General features: G+C 43.3%; 1 protein-coding gene across 1 annotated transcript in view; it reads left to right on the forward strand.

Moving 5' to 3' along the window:
* Positions 1-1,301: 1,301 nt before the first annotated feature.
* Positions 1,302-20,233, forward strand: part of TTC39C (tetratricopeptide repeat domain 39C) — a 512,445-nt gene continuing 493,513 nt past the window's right edge. Inside the window, exon 1 of the mRNA XM_086965646.1 lies at positions 1,302-1,550. Within this exon, the coding sequence (XP_086821772.1) occupies positions 1,396-1,550 (155 nt within the window). The 5' untranslated portion in view covers positions 1,302-1,395. The remainder of the gene's footprint in view (positions 1,551-20,233) is intronic.

The raw sequence follows: 20,233 nt of genomic DNA on the forward strand, positions 1-20,233 counted from the left end.
ACCAAAATGCACACTCGTGAGATTTTAACCAACATAATATACAAGTATGTATGGTAAGGCAGAAACTTAAACAAGAAGCGAGTCTTTCGTTGCATTCAATAATAGCGCATGATACGCTTTCAAACCCGGTAAAAAGCAACTTGATTCTGGATAAAATCTCAGAATGGAACCGTCACCGGACCTAATGTATGTAGTTGAAAGTGAAATGAACATCGTCTAAAATGGCGGCGCTGCTTTCCCCTCTCGTAGTGATTCTGCTGTTCGGCGATGACAAGTGGGGTTACTTGCTGGTCGCCTGAATGTGGAAGCAGGGGCCACTGTGAAGTGCAGCGTCGTGGAGACTGTGGAGAGAGGGCGTTACTAGCTGGGCAGCAGGGTGGTACTGGCAGGGAGGGGGTGCGTTCGCCATCTACCGGGCAAGGGACTGAGCACAAGAAAAGCAGGTAGCTGGCAGGTTTTGAAGGTTTGTCGGGAAGGACTCAGGCACCTTCTTGGAGCTGAACGCTCCAGCCACCAGCAGTGGGGCAAAAAAAGACGCCTTGTAGGTCGCAGTTCATCTGAGCAATTGTGGACATCTCACTTAATTTAAGGCTAAGGGAAACATCGGCGTAAGTGTTTTTTTTTTCAAACAAACATCATACCGTTTCCCACTTTTAAAGACGAGTGTAGTTATATCACAAACCTAAGCCTGGCATATACATCCTCTCACCTCGTTTATCTTTCGCTGGCCATCTAACCCATGCCCCTTTTCCAACTTGATACGCATTTTCTGCGCAGCCCCTTGTGATCGTTATGTCACCGAAACCTAATGCAGGACGTAAACTTCTATTAACAAACATCCTTGCTATCAAATAGACCGTCTTCCCTGTATTAAAACGTCCATTCCAGATACTAAAAATACAACAACCTCGCAGATAAAGCCAGCCCTTCGCCTCCAGCAGTTCAGTTTTTCACCAACTACACAGCCCTCCCTCTGTTTGAGAGACTATACGCCCGCCCTACCTACCTCCCTGGCAGGTGTACGTTTCTCCCTGAAATCAAACAAAGCACGCCCTTCTCCCTGGTGGCTGCTGCACAAGTGACACTAAAATTAACTCCTCACTGACTGATGACAATGTACCTCCCTCCCCCACACAGAGGTAGACATCTCTACCTGACTGAAACCTCAGCATACTGTATTTTTTCTTCGCACGAGAATACAAGCTTTCCATCACCACTAACACACCCTCTTCCTGTCATGGGCCTCCATCCAGTTCCCAGGGCCTGATTCACGCCCTCCTTTCTTGACACAAAGCTCCTCCTCCTCTTGTACTCGATCACGCCCCTTCCATCCTGCCTGCACACTCAGTCGCACAGGCAGCCTCTGCCAACCTGCTGTGTGCCCCCACGCTCACCATGGCCGGCTGCGAGCAGCCCCCACCGGGTGTAGAGCCCCCATGCCCCCTGCAGCCCTTGCAGTCTCCCGATGACGCTGAATTGGCCCTCGTTGGGATCAACCTGCTACTCAACAATGGGTTCAAGGAATCAGACCAGCTGTTCAAGAAATACAGGTAAGGATGAGGGGGCGGTGGTAAAATCCCAAGAGAGAGGTACCAGGCAGCTGCTATGGCCCACCGAACGGGCTCGTAAGTTCACCCCGACCCCTATTAAGATGAGAGCTGTCGGCCCCACAGTTGCATACCCTGGACGTATCTGTTGGACTGTTGTCCTCTTCACTTAGCGAATACTCCCAGCTGACCTTCAGATTGCCTGTGCTGTCACTTCCAGTGGAGTGCATTAAAGCGAGAACGGGTGACACAACACACAACCTCCGAGTATCTTAGCAGCCAAAGCGACGCGAGGTGTACTTTTGCACTGTCATTCCCTTATGCATTGTCATTGTCTTCCGTGTCTTACCAGTTCACCCACATATTGGCTGAAGGACCTTGCTCATGACAGCTCTTTCGCTGGCTTTGTTCCCCAGAGCCTCCAGCGACTTAACTCTCTAGAATGTATTGAACCCTTTGGTTTCAGTAACGATATATAGAAATGTTTAGCCCATTAAGGTTTAGAATGAAAGACACCGTTTAAACGCTAGCCTTACACTGAAAAGGAAAACCTTGCAAGCTTCTCCTCTTAAAACATACATTCCTTCTGGCCCTTCACAGAAGAGACTTTGACCATCGAAGCACTTGCTTTTGTGACACAAATGCCATACCATATCAATTCAGTAAAAATGCAGCTTAATGGGTTATTGCGTCTGTAACAGTAACTCGTTCGAATTTAAACAGGGCTTATCTAGTTTTTCAACATTCTGAGGATGACAAATGTCTCTGAGATAGTGGTAAGGTCCACTAATTAAAATACAAATTATTTAGATTCGCAGTTTAAAATGTGCAATGTTTAATGTGAAATTAAAAGCTGAAATGACACGCATTTGAAATGTGCAAACTGTAATAGACAGTCATAGCTATGTATATAGGCCAAAGAAATGCAAAGAAGCAAGTTTCCTTTAACTAGAAATAAACCTAATATTGCTGAAATTTGCACAAACATAATTAAGAAGCTTGACCCTATTGTGACATGCTTAGAAAATGCTCGTAATAACGCTTTGTGGCCTGCACACTACAGTACTTCTGCTCATATTAAATATTTAACAGAAAATGACGCTGTGGCTCTTAAAATACGTATTTATACAGCTGCTCCTTTAGCTGGCTGGCTTCCAAACAGTGGAATGCCTTGCCCCTGGTACTCGGGCAAGGAAGCTCTGAATTGATCTTTCAAAGGAGGCTTAAAACCTGGTTATTTGGATTGGCTTAAAACTATATTGGAGCTTGCCTCATAGGTGTTGCGTGAGTATGAAGTTTTTAGCACAGGAACACTGGCTGAAGTAACCAGGTGCTCTATAAACAACTTTATTATTATCCGTTCCTTTGTGTGAAAAAGATTTATAAATTCGCCAAAATTGCTTTTTTTACTGAACGAGTACATCATCTAAACAGTGTACGATATATTTGATGTGGTAAGCGTTTTTGTTTCCTTGTAGGCTGATATCCGCTTGCACCCGGATAGCTCTGATGACACAGTAGTTTCGTTCAGTGACAGCTTTCAATACATTGCCAGTATAAACAGACAGCTTCACTTGTCGTGTAGTTGATTTAAAAAGGTATTTCACTTAGCATGTTTTTGTAAATAATAGAGTTCAGATTTTACTAAACATATACATTTTGCTACACTATATTTCTCATTTTGTTCTTGTTTTGTGTATTAGGTTATGTACATACAGGTTTGTACCATTTATATGGTCCCATAACACTTTTAAAACCTAGGTCTGTACTGTTCTGGGATTCTTGTTGACAGAAGTCGAAGAGGTCTGTTGATATTGTGCTATTTCTATTGACAACTTTAAAAAAATCATATCTCTGGTTCTCCTTATTGGGTTTTTGCTATTTTGTTGCCGTTTTTAGGTCTCGTGCCTAGCGTTGCACTGCTCAGTTGCACTGCGCAGCAGTGCTCGTGCAGCGCAAGACATTTAGAAGGTGAAAAACGGGGATGTAAGGCTGCCCTTGGAATGGCACATGCACAAACGTGTGCCTTTCCTTCTGTGGCATGTTATTGGCCTTTGCGTGCGTGGTTTTTTGAAAGCCAGCACGCAATAGGCCAAAGGCGGGCGCATTGCTCCGCCCATGGCCTATTGGTGTCTATTATGCGCTAGGTGCACGTGATACATACCAAAAGGCCATGTGGTTTCAATTATCGTGCCCAGACATGGGCGTGATACTTGAAACCACGTGTGTGGCTGTGGCGCGCGCACGCCACTTTGTATGCAGCTTGGGGTGAGCTTTCCCCCCGTTGAGCTCACAGTGTTTTGCGCGCTCCCTGCCTGCAGTGTCGCCCAAGTACCCTCCTTCCTCCGTGTGATGGTTGCGCTCTCTGATCGCGCGGCGGACCTGGGCAGGGCTGTGCATAACCCCTCCCACTGGCGTGGATGTCACTGTCCCTCTCCCGGAACAACAGCCTTCTTCTTCTTCCGACTGCCAGCGGTCCGTGGGTCCCTTTCCTCTGGTAGTACTTCCGAGGTGGGGGCGTGACGGTTCCCTAACGCACACCAGGCGGCACATACCTCCCTCCACAGCCGGACGTACAATGCTCGTGGCCAGCAGGCCACCCCTCCCATTGCGGTGTGGCCCACTGACCCTCCGGTGGCAATGGAAACAGCCAGCCCAACCACAGCTATACCCTCTCAGTCCTTTCAGTTATCTCACAACCGGCCACGCTGAGGCTAAAAACGCAGGCAGTGGGGCCCCACGTGTCCATCACAGAAACGGGACAGCGTATGAGGCACTTGTGATTCTCCTATCTCGACGTAGCCGATGCACGCCAAAAAGCACCCCGGCCAAGAACGTGGCAGGGATAGCAACCTCCCACAACTGGGACCTGTGGCCTCTGTAGCCTGCAGCACTAACCTTTCTTCGGGAAGGAACAGGCAAACAGCCCCAGGCAGGGAATGTACCTCCCGCTCGCCACCTTGCACACAGACGGCACAGAGGCTGGCAGCTCCACTGCCCACAGGGCCAGCGCGTCTCTCTCCCCCAGCAAAGGGCCGCAGCAGCAGAGCAAAGCCCACAATCACCTCAGGGCCGGCCTCGCCGAGCCGTCACTCCTCTCCTGCCAGCAAAACCGTCGACAGCTGCAGGCACCCTCCCAGAAGCAGACCACAGCGGGCAGCACGATGGAAGCACGGCCACAGACAACCCAGCAGGAACGCCGCAGGCCCCCACAGAAAGCCCACGGGGACAGACGCTCTGCAACTACAGCCTTGTGCATTCTCAGCACCTCTTCTTTAGACATCTAAGTTTGGCCACTTTTTGTCAGGTCCTGCTTTGTACAGCATAGAGAAGTGTGGCTCACTGGTTAGAGGAGGCAGACCTGGAAGCAGAGGTCAGCCCGGGACCAGGGTTCAATTCCCGGCTCGGCGGGGTCTTGAGTCCTAAAATGTCCATGGACTCGACAATTCTCGCTCCGGTGCCTACTCGACTCACAGGTTCACACTCTGCGACTCTGGGCAATAGCTTGCTTAATCTCCACAACGGCCCCTCGCGGCGGGATGCCTGGCTTTCACCTTGCGGATACCCTGCCGGGGGTATCTCACAGGGGAATACCAGGACGGGTTCCCTAAGCAAGCGCTTAGAAACCAATGGTGATTTGCGCTATATAAATACCTTTACATTTACATTTACAATATCGTCACCTCACAGCACAAAGGTTTGTTGCCATGTTAGTGCACTCTAATAGTCTGTAATTTAGACGTCTGCATTGTTCTGACTTGTCATACTATTTTCAGTTTATCTAGTCATCAGTGTCCAGATATGGCACGCATGAATCTTATTGACGTAAAGTGTTGCACGTCCAGTGTGACACATAAAAGGAGCTTCATCTGCTAGGCCATGGGTATCCATCTTCCCAGTCACCTAGATATTGCCATAGTAATATGCTTCCTGCTCACATTATGGAGAGGAATGAAAGTGGCCCAATTGATCTGAATTTGCAATAATATTCATCTGGCCTTTATATGCGCAGTTTGTTTTCAGATGCCTCCATAATTAGCACAGATTTTATAAATGATACATGGAGGTTGTTTGCTGTTTGAGGACATTAGTATTTCAACAAATACTGAAGTAATGTTGCTCTTTTGAAGTTTGTTAAAACAACTGTATTGGGCTGGTTTATCTAGGAAGGTGGAGGAAAAAGATTGTTCCAAAATTGCAAACAATGATTATCAAAAGGCGCATATACTAAAGTGTAAGAATATTAAAAAGCTATGGTTTGTTTTTTTGTTGGGCAATGTAAAACCCGAACAGTTGGTTAACTCCGATCACCCATTTCGAATAAGCCATAATCTGAGCTGCGCTTGCCCTCGTTACTGCTATAGGCTATTAGTAAAGCCTCCTACAGTATGTTTCATAGCGCTGAGTCTTGGTTGGAGCAGCAAGGGGACATCTAATTTATGTTTAACGTATATTTTGGCAATTCAGCCGTTTTCCTTCAGACATCGGCTTATTATTTCTGAAAATACACACATTTTTGTCTTGAGTAAATGCTTTTCCATTTTGGTATTGATATATTAATTTAAACTTTGGAGTATTTTTTTAATAATTTTTTTCTATTGAGCAGAACATATGGCATTAAAACATTTTTACAATGATCAATGATCAGGAAATAGTTGTAAAACATCAAGCAAAATCTAGTAAAATCCTATAATTCATAACATTTAGCAATAATTATTAATCTAAGTTTTGATACAAAGCAGGTAATAAATAACAAGAAAGTGCTGAGTGCGATCATTTCACAGTCATAATTTCAATAAAGTGCAGGTAGTGCATAGTGCTTTAATCTGGCCAAAACAGACACCCTTATGTTGCAATCATAACATTTACCCTTGCCCACCCGACAAAGATGTATTTTCTTAATGTATAAACCTTCTACTTGTGCAACAACCCTACCCCAGAGAAGTGCTAGCGTGCCTGTCCTACACTTCTCATATTAAGAAAGGGTCACATGCTAAATGGCAAAGATGTATTTTCTTAATTTGTAAACCTTTTACTTAGGCAAGGAACCTGCCGCAGAGAAGTGCTAGCGTGCCTGTCCTGCACTTCTTATATTAATAAAGTGTCAAGTGCTAAACTGCTAAGTGGCAGTCGTGATTGATTGCTATCAAAGAATTTCCAATTTTTGATGAACTTTTTCATTGCCCCAACTCTTTTGGCGTAAGCCTCTTCAAACTTTTTTGTCCGTCTCATTTTATTCACCCATTTTAAGTAAGATGGTCTCTCCTCTGATTTCCAATTTTGAAGGATTAGGGAACGGGCAACTAAAGTGCAGATCGCCATATAGGTTTCTTCAGCATTAGACAAATCAGTTCTTTTTATAGAAATGCCAAAAAGTGCGACCTCGGCTTCGGGATCAGGTACCTTATTGATGGCCTGACTTATTGAAGAGAAGATTTTACGCCAAAATATTTCGAGTTTCGGCATGTATAAAAAAATATGAAGCCAGTCGCCCCCCTCCTGAAGGTGACATTTAAAGCATTTGTTTTCTGCTCCCGGGAAACGTTTATTTAGAGCTTTAGGAGTAAAGTAGGCCAGCCAACAGGATAAAAAATACATCTTTTTAAAATTGGTCGCTCTAAGAGCCTTAACTCCTAGCTGGGCGATCTGCTCCCATTCCTGCCTCGGAAAAGAGCAACTGGTTTCAAGAGATATTTTAGCCAGAATTTTATCGACCAAAGGAGATTCTTCACCCTTTCTCAGTGAGGTGTACCACTTCCCCACTCCTTTTAATTTCGCTTTATAAAGGGCAGAAGCCAAAGGCATTTATATTACACATGCCAAAAGATTATATTTATTTATAAAGTTTATAATCTGCAGAAATTCCAAAAATCCTGTTTTTAATTTATTATCAGATCTAGCTAGAACCTCTTGCCTGGTGATGAGTGTATGAGATGTAAAAAAAGAACCCAGATCGCCAAAACCAGAATCTCTCCACTTTTTGAGCTTACTCGAATGGATTTGAAGCCCAAAGACCTTACACTTCTCTAATTCAAAATAATAAAACCCACCAAACCCTATCTGTTTAAAAAGGACTGTAGTCTACAGGAGAAATCGCAGATAGTTTTGTACCTGGCCTTTTTCGGTAATTTGGCTGTTTTTAAGAAAATCAGAACTTGCGCACCCGCGTCTTGTATCATTTTATCATAGAAGAACATATCAAGCAGCCCATTGGGATCCAATAAACGTGCTGAGAGATCCATGATAGCTTCCATATAATAAGTACGAATATTCGGTAGAGCTAAGCCCCCTTGAGTGGTTTCCAACTGTGATATAGTCAATTTAACCATCAAAACTTTCTTATTCCAAACAAAATCCCTGATCATTGACTCAATCTCTCTAAAGTAATGGGAATTAATCTTTAGCAGTACATTTATAAAAATAAAAACCAGTAGGGGGAGTATTGACATTTTAATAAGTGCAACGCGGCCAATCCGAGTTAATGGTGAAACAGTCCATCTATCCAGCAAAATTTTGAATGTTATTTCGCATTGTTAAATAATTTAAGCTAAATACTTGTTCAAACTGATTGGAGACATAAATACCCAAGTATCTAATCGGTTCTATTTTTTGAGCTTACGATTTAAAATTTGAAGGTAGAAAATTACAATCAGAATTCAATACCAATATCTCAGTTTTATTGTGATTAATTTTATATCCACCAATCAGTTCGAATTGACTAAATTCATATAAAACTTGGTCAAGATTTAATTTATCGGGTCACAAATATAAAATTATATCATAGGCGAATAATTTTATTTTTGCCATTCCTTCTATAGGTGGTTTAATTTCAGGATTTCCACGAATTCTTATTGCTAGCGGCTCAATGAAAAAGGTAAACAGGATGGAGGATATCGGGCACCCTTGTCTGGTACCTCGTTTAATATTAATTGCCCCTATCGAATTGGCATAAACTACCACTCTTGCTTGAACACCCTGATAAATGTTATTCAACATATTAATTATATGGGGCGGACATTTTTTGCATACCGATGAATAGTGCATACCACTTTACCGGGTCGAAAGCTTTTTCAGCATTGACCATTGAAATTAGAGTTGGGAATTTTATTATTAGTAGCAAAATCAAAAGCCTGAATTAAAAACCTGGTGTTTGACGACATAGACCTCCCTGCTACAAAACCCGACTGGTCAGGGTGAATTAAGGCCTGGGCAGTTGGGTTAAAGCGTTGGGCCCATATTTTCATTAAAATCTCGAAATCAGCGTTAAGGAGGCTGATCGGCCTTGATGAGTTAATGTCCTTCTGGTTTTTCCCTTTTTTAACAAAGCTAACAATAATAGACTCCTTGAAACTCGAAGGAACAAAGCCTCCCAATCTAACCGCATTAAATAATTTAACTAAAAAGGGAGTCAATTCTTTAGAATTTTTTTTATAAAATTCAATTGGGAGCCCATCTGCTCCACACGCTTTTGCCCCTGCTTTATTTTCTCTGTGTCTAAAATGTCTTTAGCCAAAATTTCGCTCTCCAGTTGATCCGCTAATGGGCCGGGTAAGACAGAAAGATTAACTTCATCAAAATATTTATGAATAAGGTCTACCCCAACCTCGTATTTTGTAGAATATAGCTGAGAGTAGTGGTCCATAAATACTTGAGCTATATTATCTTCATTTTTGATATTTTGTATCTTATGATCAATAATCTCTGTTATTAAGGCTTTTTCCTGTTTAGTTTTCGTTTGCCCTGCTAGCATTTTGCCCACCATTTGACTCTCATATACTTTTTGTTAATACGTTTTGGAGCTATTGATTTCTTCAATTACAAAAAATTCTTTCAAGGCTTCCTTTGCCCTTTCTAGCTGCAAAACCGCATCTCCCCTCCCCTGAGGTATATTATCTCTCAAGTTTATAACATTGGTTACAGCCTGTTGAAGTTGGTTAATCTTGTCACGCCTTTCTCTTGTCTGTGTGGCTGAACGCGCAATCATCTGACCTCTCATGGCTGCTTTAAACCTGCCCCAAACCGAAAAAAATTCTGCTGTATCTTCATTTAAATTAAAAAAACTGTAATATCCATTCTTTAGTTTCAACTACCCAGTTGAGATCTTGGAGGAGTAGACGATCCATCTGGCACCTGGATTGAGTCTTAACTCCCCCTTCTATCTCACACTCTACTATAAACAGAGAATGATCTGAGAAAGGGCTGGCCCCTATAGTGGTGTCTAAACCCTTAAGAGATTGTGAAATAAGAAATAATTAAATCCGCGAGGCCGTGTTGAATTGATTAGAGTAACAGGTAAATTTTGTAATGGTCGGGTTACATTTACGCCATTGATCCACCAGTATATGTTCCTGTTTTAGGGCTTCCAAGACTTTCTTTGTTTGGGGTTTCAGTTCTGTTTTATTTTTATTTGAGGTGTCTTTTTTTAAATCTTGAATACAATTAAAATCCCCACCCAAAATCATTTTTCCCGGCGCCCATCTAAGTAACTCTGTGATCTTAAGTAGGGGTGTGATATCATCAACTATCGGGCCTTAATAGTTTATAAAATTTAAGATCATCCCATATAGTTTGGCCTCAACTCAGAGCCATCGCCCAAGGGGATCTCTCCCGATTTGTCCAAATTCCCAAGGAAGACTACGGCAAAAATACATAGCTATCCCTCTTTTGGCCAGCTCAGCAGAGGCAAAAAACACATGCGAGAAAAACCTAGGAAGATATAATTTAGGAAAATTAGTTTTCAAATGGGTTTCCTGAAAAAATAGTACCTTTGGTGAACAAGATACTAGCCACCTTATTAAAGCTCCATATTTGGATTTGTTTAATATCCCATTAACATTAATAGAAATAGTGCAACACATATTAATCATGTTGTCCTGGTTTCAAATACATGTACATCAAGAAAAATCTACCGCTATTGAAACACTTAGCCATTCCCATTTTCTTAAAAGCTTTTGCTCCAATGCCCCTGCTTCTGCTCTTTTTACTGCTATCTCTTTTACTCCCCCTAGACCTCCCCCACCCTCTCGACCCACTCCCCCAGAAGAGGTGTACCAAGACGCTCTCCTCGCAAACCACCTCTCGCTCCCCCCAACTACTTTGAAGAGTGCCATGGATCTGCACCCAGGGTGCCCCCACCACCCCCGTCCAGTGGCACATGTATGTTATAGACGACCTGGCTAAAAAGTCAGATAAACAGTAATACGTTCATTAATTTATTGCAAGCCCAAACTTTCCTTTTTCCCTAGAGAAGATTCCTATGCCTGATCTAAATTCTAAAAAATCAGAGGAGCAAAAAAGAGAGAAACTTTCAAAACATTAATCAAAAGAATAAGCAATCATAAGTCCATTGACTCATTGAGGCCCCGAAATTTCCTTGAGAAGATCCTGCGTATCCTCTATGTTGGCAAAAATATGAAATTTCCCCTTAACAAGCACACACAGTTTTGACGGTTGGGCAATTGACGCCTGCGCGCCTTGTGCTTTAAACAAAAAGAGCAGCTTGAGAAACTCCTTGCGTCTCCGGGCCGCAGCTGCAGACATATCAGGGAAAATTTTACAGTTGGAAGTTTCATTCACTGGGAATTGCCTTTGTTGTATGGCTTTGGCAAGATCTTCTCCTTTATACAATAGTCTGAGAAATTAACTACTCGTGCTTGGCAGAGGATGGGAAGGGACTCTATTGGCCCTGGTAATTGTCAGATCTCCGCTGAACTCGGGAAGGACGTTTTCCTTGATGAAGATTCCACCCATTGAGGTGTCTGAGCACCCTCCTTCCTCTCGGGAACTCCCACTATACGCAAGTTGGAACGGCGTGAGTGGTTTTCCAACTCCTCGAGTTTGTTTTCAGGCGAATCCCTATCCTTAGTTACTTTGTATACTTTAGTAAGCAATCCGGCCATCTGGTCCTCCAACTGAGAGATCCTGGTCTCAGCTTCCTGTATTTTAAATGGAAGACACGCCACTGCGTCTTCAATTTTTCCTAAACGGGAATGAAGAGAAACAATTTCATTCTCCTGTGACTTCTTTATGTCTGAGCAGCGTTTTGATATCCAGCTGTGTGGTGGAAGTTGTAGCTACTGCAACATCTATTAGAGCGTTCTAAGGAATCTGTGACTGAATCTGAGCAATTTCATTCTCCTGTGACTTCTTCATGTCTGAGCAGTGTTTTGATATCCAGCTGTGTGGTGGAAGTTGTAGCTGCTGCATCATCTATTAGAGCTTTCTAAGGAATCAGTGACTGAATCTGAGGCTGGCAATTGTGAAGTATCAGAGACCTTCTGATGCTGGCAATGAGTCAATTGTAGCGTTTTTGAGCTCTTTGACTTCCGAGTTGGAACCTTTTGCTTTTCTTGCTGTTCCTGTGGCCCTGGAGAAAGTGCTGGGTTGCTACCACTCAGTCTGGTTCTGAATCGGCTGGATAGATGGCTGCAGTACAGAATCTGCAGGAGGCAGAAGGACGGAATTCAGAGAATTGCCATTCAATTCTTGTGGCAGGAAGGTTGAGGCTGGAGAGTTTTGGGCGTATAAGGACACAGAAGAAGCAGAGGAGGTAGCAGCCGAGGATGATGAACTACGGTCTAGTGGATGCTGGCAGGGGGAGGCAAGATCAACAACCATAATCTGAGATAAGTTAGACTGAGAAGGGATAGGCTGTACTGTTTTTTAGGTCTCGCCTGTCGATGCGCATGCGCATCGAGCTTGCGAGTCTATGGGGGCTTATCCACTCTTTATCCAACTTGCAAGGAATCGTGACGATTCCTTGCAGTGCACGAGAAATTTAAGCTCAATGCGCATGCGCATTGAGCTTAAATGCGCGTGCACATGCCCCCAGCCGCCTGCCTTGCCTACTCTCTCTCTCACAGCCTCCCCCAGCTCCGCCCCCTCACTTCTTGATTGCACGGCCGCTAGGCCGTGCCTCCCCTACTCTCCTCCCCCCTCCTCCTCCTACTCTCCTCCCCTGCCTGCCTGCCGTGTCGTACCTCTCCCCTCTCCCCGCTCCGCCCCCTCCCCTGCCCGCCGTGTTACGGTCTTTGCAACGCCATATGTTCAAACCCCTCGCACTCCAGGCCCCCGCTCCGCCCCCTCCCCTGCCCGCCGTGTCGCATTTCTCCTCCCCCCTCCCCTTATCTGCCTTCCCTCCGTCTGTTCCCTCTCCCCGCTCCGCCCCCTCCCCTGCCCGCCGTGTCGCATTTCTCCTCCCCCCTCCCCACAGAAATGCCCTCCGTCTTCCCGTTCTCCAGGCTAGGAGGCTGCAGATCTCCCGGTTTATTATTATTTACGCTTTCTCCCGCTTTTGAAGACAGTGCTGGAGTTTGTCTCGGTTTTCACCTTTTCAAAGATGGCCACCATGATGATAATATCTTTAGGAGTACAGCTAAGCGGCACTTGTACATCTATGGAGCTTATTGGCTCATTGTATCGGGTATTTCAGTGGGCTGGCCCATGGAGCCATGTCTGACAAAGCTGATCTCGGGGGCCCTGTATACAGCTTGCACACGAGGTAAGGAGCGTTTCCACGAGGTGAAGTGTTGTAGGTGCAGCCTCTTTGGCTAAGCAAGTCTTAAGATGACTGTCTGCCCTTAGTAGTAATGGATTTAGACATGTGTATTCCTTGCCATTCATTTTTTTTGGATATCGGTAATTGACCCACTCGATACGAGTGGAAGAAAAGGTTGTGCGCTGCTTGGCCCTGTACACATTTATTATAGACACTTAGTTAGAGTAAGTATACATAGGCATATATCAGTGAACATTGGCAGATTGCAATTGCAGCGTGGATAAGTTTCAAGTTATGATTTTTTGTTCCTCACTTTGTGTTGGCCATTACAGAGTTGGTTAGCGAGTTTTTGGACCTGCCCCTGTAGTTTAATTATTACTGCACAGCATTAGGATTCCAGCGCAAGGGGCAGGATACTTGGAGGCTCCCCATATCTTGGCCGCACTAAATACTTACCCCATGTCCACCGCCGGCTTAGGACTTTCTAGGACTGCCATAGCTCTGTGATGTGTATATGTTTTTACTAGATTGTTTGGAGATACCTATATGGAGGAGTTCATCCATCTAAAACTCGTCCCTTCTGCTTTTGAGTTTAGAAAATTATGAGTGCTAAGCGTGGCATTAGCAATTCAGGTAGCGTCCATGGATTTTTTCTACGTCTTATAATTAGATTTCCTTCTTGTGCTCACCACTAAACGCTACTCGCTTATTCTAGTGATCTAAGTCCACTAAACCATTAAGTCAGAATTTTGGGGAATTATTCTGGTTACAAATTTTGGGCACTTTCAGCAACAGATTAGCGGGTTGGATTTTATTCCCCATTAGTATGTATTACTTAACACCGGCTACCAACACTTGGTATGTGGGATCCTCACATAAATTGGCACTCAAGTCCCATTTTTTGTCTTTTAAGCACTTATTCTAGTGTCAGTTTATTTTTCGCTCTCCACATAGTATTGGATGTATATGGTCATCATGACCAAGATCTTTTAATCTGAAACTTTTATTTTGGTAGAGGAAACTCTGAGGCTGATCTTGGCCTTTGTACTGTGCATAAGTAATTAAATGTATATATTATTCCTTTGCGGTTCAGTGGGACCCTGTATTTATTCTTTCAGGTATCTGGACGTTTTGTGGGGTGTTACTTGTGCCATTCCTGAGAAAGATGTGTAGTCGAAAGCAGAGTTGATGATTATTTATTAAGTCACAACAAGAAATAACAAAGAAAATAATAAAAAATTATTTTGGAATAACTTAGAATATAATAACTGAATGAATAACAACTGAATGCCACACAAGAATATACGAGATATGATGATCCAATTAACAGTCTATGTATGCAACGCAAGATGTTACAAAACAGTTGTAATATTGTGATCTGCCATTCATGTCGATAGTAAGATTTGTGTAAAACAAGACCCATAAAGATTGACTAAAATCTGTGAATATTTCCTGCCACCCCCTTCCTCCACAGATCATTCCACTTCACCCTCGCCCTTCATTGGGCACCTCGTCCTCCCCTCATACCCTCCGCCCGCCGTTTCCTGTCTCCTCACCTACCCCTGCGCCTTGCTGATGCACCGTGACTATTGGCGCCTTTACGACGGGGAGTGACTTACGTCTGTTTTTCTCTGGTGGGGGTCAGTAAGGGGCGGATTATTAATATTTTTTGTTGGGTGCGTGGGGGGTAAATACAACACACATTGCATTACAAATGCTATAGGTGTCACATTTGCAAAAGTTAAAACTATTGACATTGTAACTGACAAAGCTATTAATTTTGCTACTTTCAAAACCAACACATAAATAAAAAAAGTGTCATTTACAATACCAATAGCTCAAACTTTACTAATGTGAGACCTATTGCATTTCCAATGCTTGTTTCATAAAGAGAAGAAACTCCTTAATACTCTTTCCCTCCTCTTTACTACTTTCAGATGTTCCTGCCTTATCCATTTTTAAGTTGTCAGCCTCACCGGTCCCCATTAAAGGAATGTTGGGGAGGTTCTGACTCCCTGAAATGTCCTGGAAGGCTCTGCCGCAGGTTTTTCATCCCAGCTCTCAAAGCTGGAATTATGTTCAGGGAGGTTTCCTTAAAGTCCCGCTCTTCCTCCCCACGAACGATACTTTGACCTGTGCCTGTACCTGTGCCAGGTGCATCTTCGCCTTAAGGCCAGTTGCTGATTCGACTCTAGATTTCAGATTATTTTGTTTATTATGTCTCCCCATATTAAAGTCTTTCAGAGGGGTGCCAACAATAAATGCAATGAGTCTGCTTTAATCAGGGCTTCTTCCTTCCCTAAAATGTACTGTGGCCACTGCTCAATCTCTGTATTTATTTTTCACAACCACCACCTGAGCTCCTGGTCTCCCAATGTCCTCGCCTCTCCTCACCTCTCTCTCCTTCTGGATGCCGTATTCTTCTCTCCAGCCTGGGCAATTCAGCACAAAACCAAGCGAGCCCGCGCCTCCTCCTCACATACCACCTCCGCCCAGAGAAGAGAAAAGGTCAGAAACTGCTCCTCATCAGCCACAAGCACAGAAAATCCGCTTCAGCATCTTGAGCGTTCTACCGCGATTTTAGCCCTGACGGCAGACTCCCGTATGAGGATAGTGCTTGTCTCAGACATACTAAGCTTGAGTGATCTCTATGATTTTTGCAATGGATACAAGATAGAGCCCAGGCTCACTCTGGCAGGAAATGTTGATTGCTCAAATTGTGCATCTGAGTCTACGACTTCAACCAACAAGCATTTGCTATGCAATAGGTCTTGCATTATTAAAGTTTGAGCTATTGGTGTTGCATTATTTATTAATGCCAATAGCATTGCAAATGCTTGTTTGAAATGTTAATTCTATTTTTTTCTAAATGAGTTTGGGGTTTAAAAAAAAAGTTTTGCATTTTGACTTTATTACTGTTTTGGTACAGTGGTACAAGTTTACCTAAGTTAAGCTTGTCTGCTCTGTGCACAGCTACGCAGGAGTTGATGTCCCGCTAATTTAGTGACAGAGGGTTTAAAAAAAATTTCACCTTAAGTTTCTGGGAACAGGGATGTGGATCTGGGTAACATGGAGAGCCTTAGCATGGCATAGCTGAAGAGCATTTGTAAGCAAAGGAGACTGAAGCTAAACAAGCTGTCCAAGAAGGAGGATTATCACATCACTCTTAGAACCTGGCAGGAAGTCCATACGTTACAATGTACCTCAGAGGAGAATGAGGATGAGTTTGAAGAGGGAAAGGAGGAGGGCATTGAGGAAGTCCCAGTGTCAGGGAAGAGTTGTCCCCAAGAGCAGCATCTCCAGCACAGAATGGACTTGGCGACCAGAAGGGGGGTTAGAGACCATTGATGATGGTGGCAGTGATACAGAAGTTCACAGGAGAGGCAAACAAAGAGTCCACATCCCAAAATATATTGTGCCTAATTATGTGATTGGGGATAATATAGGTACAAGGTTTGCAGCTTTTGAGGTGGCCCTGTGTATGCATAGAGTCCCACAGGAGGACTGAGGAATAGTCTGTGGAAGCACATGCCCATTGTTCAGGAATGCACTATTGGCTCCTCAAGCTGCAGCTGAACAAGTTAAGTATGACTTCATGGAGGAGGCCCTCCATTGCAAATTTGGTTTAACCCAGTGAAGTGGTTCCTGCAGTTCAGGGATAGCCAGAAAAAGTCACACCAGTCTTAGGTGGATTTTGCAGACTTATCTAGTAAGGCACAGGAAGGTTGGGTGAAAGGCAGTAAGTCAAATGACAATATAGGCTTATAGTTTATTCATGAAGGATTTTAAGGGTAGGGATTCCCCTATCACTTCTGAGAAGAAGAAGGGGAGGTTTGATGGGAAGAAGCTAATGGTACTAGAAACAGAGGAACCAGGAGTATTTTTGCCAGGTCCAGCACACATACTCCTCTTGTAATAGTTCAGATACGTGAGTATGCTGTTCCTAAGGGTATTCGTGGTGCCCAGGTCTCTGAGAGTACCTCCAAATGGAGGAAGTGCCCTCACATGCCTGAGAGGTGTCATGCGTCATCTTTGGGCGTGCTCCTAATCGAACTAGTGCTGCAATGCCTGACCGTTATATAGAACAGGGTTAACCCAAATATAGTCACTGGGACCTGGGTGGATGATTGTTGTAAATAGAGGGGTCCCAGACTAGGAAGGAAAAATAATTAGAGAAGGTAGAAACAAGATAAAAGACCAGAAACAAATCTAAAGTACGATGTTTTTATTCACACGGTACTACAAACCTTATTAGTGGTTATACTTTATACATCTTAAATTTAAGAATAAATGTGCCCACAGATATAAGGGGGGAAGAGGGGAAGGGAAGTGTTGTGACCAGGTTTTGTGAGGAAAGTAAAAAAATATAAATAAAGATTTTTGGTGACAGATAAATCCAAATGTCTTTGTTTATACAATTTTTTATGCTAGTCCCCTAATTTGGGGCCACATTAGGCTGCAAAGGTCAACACACATTTTTTTTAAAAAAAAACAGGCTTCCAAATACAGCCGTACAAAACCTGCTAGCGGTAGAAGCTGCTGTCTAAGGTGTAGCCAGTCTACGTTTCGACCCTGGTTCTTGTAGGGGTAGTTTACCTTACGTTGCGGGTCTTCGTCAGGACAAAAAGGTGTGGGGGTTGGAAGTGGACAGACCTCCTTGTGATTAGGGAGGGGGTTTATTTGTGTCGTAATTATCCAAAGTAGACCGTGTCCTCCCGTTGCTATCCGTGTGATGTGCTAGTTAGAACACGGAAAAAGGAAATCTTTAAGTCACAGAAACGTCAGCATCAGCTAGTCTCTATGCTTGGGGTCAGTATCTATTAATTCTGTTATCATGCCGTAAAGCTCAGTATCCTAATCCTTGGTAATCACAGAGAAAAACGCCAACAGAAGCAAGCGTCTCCATTAAGGACCGCCACTGGGGGGCAGATATCTATAACGCGTAAAACCAAACCAGGAAGGGCCAGCATGAAAGTTTAATCGCTGGGCAGTCAATGCACCGAGTGAAAACGCGAGGCTCCCGTAATCGGTGACTTAAAGATTTCCTTCTACCCCATTGTTTGGGGAGGGACCGGAGTCTCCTCCACCCACTAGTTAGCAGGTAGTACAACAAACTGCAATAGACCTTTCCTTGAAGTACTCATTTGACCAAGTGTCAACCGGACCGGGACTGGATCCTGCTGTCGGCCTCTGCCTGACACCCTTTGAGTCTCTAAGTGCCTTCCCCGAGGCCCTGGGGGCTTTAGAAGTATACTTCTGTAGTGGATTGGCACTTTACAGACTCAGGCCTGATTTAAAGTTTGGCAAACTGGTTACTCCATCAAAGATGTGACGGATATCCTGTCCACTGCAATAAAAGTGCCATTGGATATACTGCACTTGTAATATAGCGGATAGGATACACATCACATTTGTGATAGAGTAACCCATCTACCAATGTCAAAATAAAGCCCTAAGTCAGAAGGAAAAAATGTTTGACCAGGACGGCGATGGTCAGAGTATACAATCTGTGGTCCATTGTGGTCGGTATCAAATTTCCCTTATGTCCCGTCTACGACAATTGGCTATCATTGGCCCTTTGTGCTTTTTGGTGCTGTTTCTATGTAAAACTTTAACACTTCATATATCTGGTTCCCCTTATTAGATTGTCATTTTGATCTAAATTTGTTAATTATATCATACTCTGTTTTTGAGTTTGGGATTTTTATTGTTTTTTCTTTTTTACTTTATTACTCATACTGCATATATAATTACACATTGCCCTAAATTAAGCCTGTCTGCTCTGTGCTATACCTACCAGGTGGCTGATCTCAGGTTAATTTAGTGACTTTTAGGGTTCACACAGTCAAGGGCTGTGATTATTTCCTGAGTTTCAGTCACCCACCCCAAATAATAAACAATTTTCTTCCAGATGTGTTGCTAAGGGAAATGCTTTGTCAGTTCTGTGGTTTGGAGATTAGTTGTTCCCATTAAGGTGCCAAAGGTTGTATTGCATCAATGTATACAAATGACTAATACTTTCCAGAATGCTTGCAAAGCAATAAGTATGTTTCCTTTGAGGCAGCGCTGTACATTTTATCTCCAGAAGGCGCTTTTTGACTGAAGGAAAGAAGTTAGGTTCTTTAGAATAGGTGGGTTTTCAGTTTAGTTTTGAATGCTGTGAAGTTCGTCTTGGTGTTGAGGTTAGCAGCGAGATTGACCCACACTTAATGTCCCTGAGGTCTGGAATGCAGCTCTAATGGAGCTGTGAACATTTTTGGGGATCTTGCGTGTGGTTTAGCTGGTATAGCGAAGTAAACATCAAGTGACAAAATACAATCTGTTGTGTTGCACTGTTTTTAGTGTTTTGTCAATATAAAGCTTTGTGGCTGAAATAAATAATGTTTGAAGGTTACTTGGACATTTACAGTGAGACAATGCAGTGCCTTGGAGGTTGGGCGTGATCAACGTCTATGCCATTTTTCAAGACTACTAATCTAGCTGCAGAATTTTCAATTATGTTGAAATTGAATAGTTGCCTTTTATCTGTCTAAAGTGGAGGATATGGTGTTGTTGACTATATCTTTACTGGTGTTCTATTTACTAATGTTCTGTTGTTTGTTGGAATGAAGAGGATAGGTTTTGGTACAGATGGATAATTGATGGGAAGCACTAACCACCAAGCTGATCTTGTTCATTGTTTTGTGTACTTGGTGAATTGAAGAGGATTTCTGGACTTGTGATGCCAGAAGTGGTAGTTTGAACTAGAAGCGTGGTGGGGCGGGGAGGTGGCCATTGCCATTCAAAAAGTAGTCCAGTTTTTTAACCATTGAGTTTGAGAGAGCTTCTGGCATACAATGCTTCATTATAGGTCATGTATTTTACAAGGCATAGTATTATTACTGTTTGTTGCTTATATAGAAATAAAGCTGTGTGGTCATCGGATTGATAATGTGGGTTGTTGCCAGTGACATTTCCGGGCAGTCTTGTGTAGATGCTAGGAAGAGCGGACAACATTTGCATATCTTAAGTCACTCCACATGACAAAGGATATGCCAGCTAGGACAGAAGAAGTTTGTTAGATTGTATAAAGAGTTAGAATTGTATAAAACAGGAGCGCACAAGAGATGGATGAGTGGGTGACAAGACAGCAAAGAAAACTGTTATGACCTACTGTGTTTTTTAAAATTTTATTTCTTATTATTGATTT

The sequence above is a fragment of the Lissotriton vulgaris genome, chromosome 4_1, assembly GCF_964263255.1.
Source record: "Lissotriton vulgaris chromosome 4_1, aLisVul1.2, whole genome shotgun sequence".
Taxonomy (NCBI): domain Eukaryota; kingdom Metazoa; phylum Chordata; class Amphibia; order Caudata; family Salamandridae; genus Lissotriton; species Lissotriton vulgaris.